The following is a 6814-nucleotide window of genomic DNA, read 5'->3' on the forward strand; positions in this document are numbered from 1 at the left end:
TAATATCCATTGGGGATACAGGCCAAATCCCACAATTGATTTGCTCTCTTTCTGCCCCTTTGCCTTTTTTTCTTCACACACACACACAAAAACACTCCGATTCACACACTACCGCTCTATTTTTCACTCCCTGTTTCTTCTCTTGCTAGTATGCTCGCCTGTGTTCATTAAAAAAGATGGACATATATTGGTCTGTCTATCCTCTTACCAGGGGTGACCTGTAGCCCATCTGGGCTGGCGATGACAGGAGATCCCTGGGAAATAGCGGCGAGTGCGTCTCGGGGACGGAGCCCACGCCACTGGCTGCTAGTCCCGAGAGCTGCCCGTACCTCGCCATCATCTTGAGATGCTGCTCACAGAACACACACACTCATACACGGACACAGGAGGAGAGGGGAAGAGAGAGAGAGAGAGAGAGAGAGAGAGAGAGAGAGAGAGAGAGAAAGAGAGAGAGAGAGAAGGAAGGGGTGTGAGAGAGAAGGGAAGGAGAACAGATAACAGCAGGTATAGGAAGGACGGTGAGAATGGTAAAGGACAGAGGAGGGAGGGAGGGAGGGGGGGGGGCGTGGGAGGGGGGACATGAAGAAAGAGGAGGTAGAGGGGGATTACAGAACACTTTGCTCTTGCACGAATGCATGTGTGATCACACGCACACACACACACACACACACACACACACACACACACACACACACACCTACAGACGTACTGTATACGTGCACATGAAGGCACACATACAATCTGAGCCCCAGGTGGGCAATCTCACAGGCAAGCCTACGTCGGATGGGTTTGATGGCTACCTTGTTTTTGTTACAATATGAGGGATGTAAAGTCGAGCCACTAGATTTCTGATTATTACAAGCCAGGATGAGTGTGAGAACAGAGCACCCCCCCCCCCTTTTTTTTTTTTTCTTCTCTGTCGAAGATGGGGAAAATATAATAAACAGTTAGCTGTTATCAATCATCCCCTCTGTCTCCTGACTACCAGCATAGAGACATGCACACACACACACACACACACACACACACACACACACACACACACACACACACACACACACACACAGAGAGAGAGACGCACGATAACACACATGACAGAATGGTTGGCAGCAGACACGCACAGGTGAAGTGTGGAGAAAGAAGCAAATCCAAATCTCTTTACCTCATTGCTCAACAAAGCGGCGTTGAGTGTTCGGCTTATTTCGAACATGTTCAGGTTTGTTGCAGGTTTGTTTTTTTTGTTTTAGTTATTTTTCTCGTTCAGTCCGTTTATTTGCAGATTCTCTTCAGTTCTTTGCTCCCCGTTTTTCTTCTGTACGGCAAAGGGAGTCAGTCCGGGGAACACAACCAAAAAAAAAAGAAAGAAAGAAAGGAAAGAAAAAAAATGAAATCAATTGGGGGAAAAAAGAGGGGGGATGAAAAGAAAAAAAAAATCCTCTTTTTTTTTGTTTTTTTGAATTGTCTGATTGTTGGAGTTGTGGTGTGTATATTTGTTGGCTCAGTGCTCTTCTCTCTCTTCCTCCCCTGGCTGCTGATGCGCCTCTCTGCAGGCTGTGGCTGTCGTGGTGGCGTTTGTGTCCAACGGTCTCCACACACACGTCTAAGCAGTCAATATGCTGTTTCTTTTTTTTTTTTTCCTCTTTTCTTTCTCTCTCTCTCTTTTTAAAAAAAAAAAAAAATCTCCCCAGAGTCAGCACATTAAAACAGGCAGTCAGGCGGTCGGTGGGTCGGGCTGGCGGGCTGGCTGGCTCCCTTATCTGTCCCCCGCACACTGGCTCACACAATACGCTCCGATCCTCACACTGCTCGCTAGCAGATTAGCCTGTCCCAAAACATAGCACTTAGTTTAAACTCCCCTCCCTTTTGCTCTCTCTCTCTCTCTCTCTCTCTCTCTCTCTCTCTCTCTCTCTTTCTGTATCACTCCCTCTTGCTCGATCCGTTGCTCCCCCTCCCTCCCTCTCTCACTCCATCTCTCCATCTCTCTCCTCCTCCTCTTGCTCACGCAGTGATGCAGCTACAGTTCACTGTGCCGCCACAAGGTGGGAAGACTGTTCTAGCAACAGCGACACCATCACTGCCACATCCCTTCCTCTCCGTGCCACTCCTATCTTTCTGATTTTTTTTCCTCCTCTCTTCTTTCTTTCTTTCTGTGTGTGTGTGTGTGTGTGTGTGTGTCTATAAAACACAGGTATGAACGGTGATGGAGCTTTTGCACATATAGTAAGGGCTCACTCCCTGACAGCATCAAACCTGCAGCCGCAGGGATAAGCGGATTTGTGAGGGGGTTTCGTGACTAATATTGTTCAGTCCTGTTATCTAATTATGACTAATTATGAGAAAAACAGGTTGTGGATTCAAGTGTTGGAAAAGAACTATCAAAGACTTTTGGGAAGGAAATAATTCAGCACTTAACTTGGAGTAGTTTTGTGTGACCGGTACATGCAAAGTAATGGAATGTAATAAAAACCTGCACACTATCAAAAGACCTCAAGGGAGTGGAAATGAATGGTACCTCGCAGTAATAGGCAGCAGAGGAAAAAAAGTGAGGGTTGGGCTGATGTGAGCATCAAGGTCAGGTGGTTGTCCTTTTTCCTCAGCAGGGTGTGGCACAGAGATGACGAAGCAGCTAGTCACAGGCATGGCAGGAGATCCCAACTACAGAACAAGTAAACAAGAGGGGAGGGAAAAAAGACGAGGGAGACTTGTTCCAAGGATATGATTTACCACATTCTTTGGTTTCAGACACCAGAGAGATTTGGGATTATGACTCACAGTGTACTGTATCTGCATTTAGTGTATATGTAAGTTAAAGATGCTCATTGAATTGAAGCCCATAAAGCAAAACAAAATGTTTTATGAAAATGATGCTGACGGGCTGATTTTAACCGCCGTTATCTTCACTAATGCTAATCTTAGCGGTGCCTTCCTGGCAGCTTCTTCAGCCTGGCAAAGGATTTTTTTACATTTTTCTATTCCCAGTGCTTTGAATGTGCTTTTTGCTGTCTTGGATCAGAGCAGGGAGAACGGCCATTTAATAGCAGCCTATTGACTATGAACCATCTGTTTCGGTGGACACTGTCCAGCAAAGCGGAGAGGAAGGGAGGGATAAAGGGACGGAGGAAGCGACAGATAAAGAGAGAAGAGAGGGTGGCGATTAATGGGTGAGAGAGGGCGTTACGGCAAGGTACAAACAAAGCAGAGGAAGTGTTAGCAAACTGTTAGTTCTAACGGGTGTTTACGTAAAAACAGGAAAAGGAGAGTATATGTAGAGAGACTCACACTTGTCGAGGATGTAACATAAAATATGGTTTACATGTTTTAAATTAGCACATTTTCTCTTCTTACATTTTCATGAGTAGTGCGAAAGCATCATCAACGACATCACTGTGTTTTTGGTTCTGTTTTGCTGTGTTGGCTTCGATTCCATTATTTTTTTCTTCTTTCCCTCAGTAAAGGGACTGCTAGCCACATCTCTGTTCTGTAAAGCCCGCAGTCTCTGGGGAAGGCTGGTCCGGCAGAGCCCTGGGGGGGGAGCTGTCAGTTGAATCATCCAGAGTGAGGGCTGATTCCTCAGTCAGCTGCCTCTCAAGCCTGCCTCTCTGACCAAGCCTCACTCCCCTGAGCCCCCTGATTGCTGTCACCATAGTGATTCTCTGTGTACTGCCGGCTGGTCTCTGCACCCCCGAACCCCCCCCCCCCCACCTCACACAACCACCCTGTCTCCAACTCACTGGTGCCCTGTGTTTTGATTTTTGCATGGCTTCCTCCTTCATTGAAGATGGACTTTATGCGTGGAAGTCCTTAGCTGGCCACAGTAAAAGGGTTTCCCTGTACTTGCTGGAATACAAATACAAAAACATAGATTTGCTCCTCCAGTACGCACACACTAACACACACACACACACACACACACACACACACACACACACACACACACACACACACACACACACACACACGCACTAACACACACGCACACACAGAGCTTCAGGCTAGAAACATAAACTTTGTTTTTCTTTCTTTCAGTTGTGTTACTGAGCTACAAGCACTGACTTATTTGATCATTTCACAGTTTAGATGAAAAAGTATCTTTCTGAAAGAATGAAAAGCACGGCTTAAAAATACCTTTGCTTTGCCAAAGCTACTGTTTCCCCGAGGGGGCTTCTGACTGGATTGCGATGGTACAATGTGTCCTCCAGTCACTCGGCACCCACGCTGAAAATAGCCACAGTTTCTTAATGTTACATTCAGTATAAAACCATGACAGGGATGTCTACATGTGAAGCACATTCGTATGTTCAGAAATCATTAGAGGTCAAAAATGTTTTGATAAGCAAAAAAACACTCTCCTGAGAGATAATTAAAATCTGAGAAACCGCGGTTCGGACTGTACTTCTCTTTCATGTTATCCTGTTTTCCAGTGATGGATGTGTTCATTAAATCATTGCTGCACTTTGCAGATTTCATGACGAAAAAAATAAAACATACTGTATGCATGCAGAGTGTTACTTGGGCAGAAAGTAGAGGGGTTGTGGTTGAAAGTGTTGCTATTTTTTTTCTCCTTCTTCAAACATGTCTTAAAGGGGGATATACCAATATAGAATATGGAGATTTAAAGGACAGGGGAAAAACCATCACGACATAAAGTCATTGCTGCAATAAACTCCTATACGTTTACATCTTATTACATACAATTGTTTGTAATAAGTCGATTTAAATGTATTATGTACAAGAGACATTTAAAATAGCCACATCTGACAGATCATGTCATGTTATGTGTTTTCAATTATAACTGTCATACTTTTGAAACTAATGTTCTTATGCAAATTCTGTCTTTCACAAGCCAACAACCAAACGAGAGTTTCAGCCATGAGATCTGGCAGAGACAAGCCAGGATCCTGCGGTAAATTCAACAAATGCAGTCTCTCTATTTGATAAGAGCTGAGAAACAAGGGAAACATGTAGCATATCTAATTCATTCTTCTCATGCTCCATAATTCAATTTCAATCTCCCTCTTGAAAATGAATGATTGTACCACCATAGAGCTCTTTAATTGGCATGGTGTTCAAGAAATGACATAGCATGGAGGACAGCTATTCAATTTTCAATTTTAGCGAAATATTACACAGCAGCTCTGTATTCTCTTCCTGTCATCTGAGAAATAATCAGTCTGACCTATCTACTCAGCGGCCTGTTGATGCTTGCCATCAAACACAGATCACACATAGAGAAAAATCACTGCCCACTCCCTGATCTTATTCATTTGGTCCTGTTATACACAGCTTATAACCTGAAAATTAGCAGCAGCCCGTATGCCTCTTGCTCCAGGAGCTGTGCGACTGCTCATTTGATGTACTTAATCAGGTGCAGCCTTTGTAATGGGAAAGGAATAGGGCCAGGCTTGATTGGCCTTGATGACATCTATGCTCCAATTGTCTAGAAAACCTCCAGCCTTAATCAATCTGCAGGATGATTCAGAATCTCTGGCTGCCGTCTGCAATGATTGGCTTTCTTCTCTGAAAATACCATTAGAAATGCAGGTGTGGTTGTGATAAAAGTGAGGTGTGTACAATATACTGATTACGGTTCAGATTCAGTGTAACGGGAGTTATTGCTAGTTTATTGTTGCCTGTCAAATGTGAACTTTGCGTGTTTTACGCTGGCATATGAAGATTTTCCCTAAACATAGTAGCAATATTATTACAACTGTTAATTCAGTACATTTTGGAAATGTTAGTGCTTGGTTTTTAGACAGAGACTAATTCAAAATGATATCTTTAATAATAATAATGGATTTTATTTATATAGCACACTTAAAATACAATGAAATCTCAAGGTGCTGTATCACAATAATCAAATATAATAATAAAACGCTAAAAACTAATAAAAAACAAAATAAATGAATTAATTTAATCATAATAAAATCTAAGAATATATATTAAAACTGAACAACTACCCAAGAAACGCAATCTAAACTACACAAAACCAAGACCTTAGGGGAAGGCAGAGAGGTCTTAATAATCAAGGCACACTGACAGCTAAAACATGGAATTATCAGTACAGAAAAACACTTGATGTCTATTTCTGCGAATGAAGTTTTGCTGTAGGTCTGTTTAATGATTAGTGCATCAGATCCAAATGCCAAAAAATCACCAATATCCCTTTCATGCATAGAGGTCACTACAGTGGACATCTATTCAAATGTTGTTTTCTTGTATATGCATGGGGTTTTGATGGCATAGTTGCCACTACAATAGCGCTCACTGTAGTGGCTGATGTGCAACTATGCCATCAAAACCCATGCATATACAAGAAAACAACATTTGAATAGCTGTCCACTGTAGTGACCTCTATGCATGAAAGGGATATGAAATCAATATCGTTTGTTACATTACATTACATTACATTACAGTCATTTAGCAGACGCTTTTATCCAAAGCGACTTACAGGAAGTGTATTCAACATAGGTATTCAAGAGAACTACTAGTCACCAGAAGTCATAAGTGCATCTCCTTTCTTAAACAAGCATCTAAGAGCATAAATGAGCTAAATGACTGTAATGTAATGTAAAGCTGTAATGTAATGTAAAGCATACACCAGAGCAAAAGTACAGTGCAGAGGCAGTTGTTGCTACTGTGTATATAACTCAACAACTGAACTTGGCTCAGCATCCCTACATGAACTCCATATGTGAACCCATGTGTTGTGTTTCTGCAGCGGTGCAGCCCCTCCCCCCTCCCTCCTGCCTCCTGCTCCGTTGCCGTGGCAACGCACATGGAGCGTCGGCTGCTGTGTGACAGGATGGAAAGGAAG

At 43.0% G+C, this 6814-nt stretch overlaps 1 protein-coding gene across 1 annotated transcript in view; it reads right to left on the bottom strand.

Annotated features, from left to right (window-relative positions):
- Window positions 1-1210, bottom strand: part of elavl4 (ELAV like neuron-specific RNA binding protein 4) — a 71361-nt gene extending 70151 nt beyond the window's left edge. The window contains 2 exon segments of the mRNA XM_054602535.1: window positions 209-349; window positions 1163-1210. Coding sequence (XP_054458510.1) covers window positions 209-349; window positions 1163-1210 — 189 coding nt within the window.
- Window positions 1211-6814: the final 5604 nt, after the last annotated feature.

This window comes from Anoplopoma fimbria, chromosome 8 (assembly GCF_027596085.1).
Source record: "Anoplopoma fimbria isolate UVic2021 breed Golden Eagle Sablefish chromosome 8, Afim_UVic_2022, whole genome shotgun sequence".
In the NCBI taxonomy this organism is placed as follows: domain Eukaryota; kingdom Metazoa; phylum Chordata; class Actinopteri; order Perciformes; family Anoplopomatidae; genus Anoplopoma; species Anoplopoma fimbria.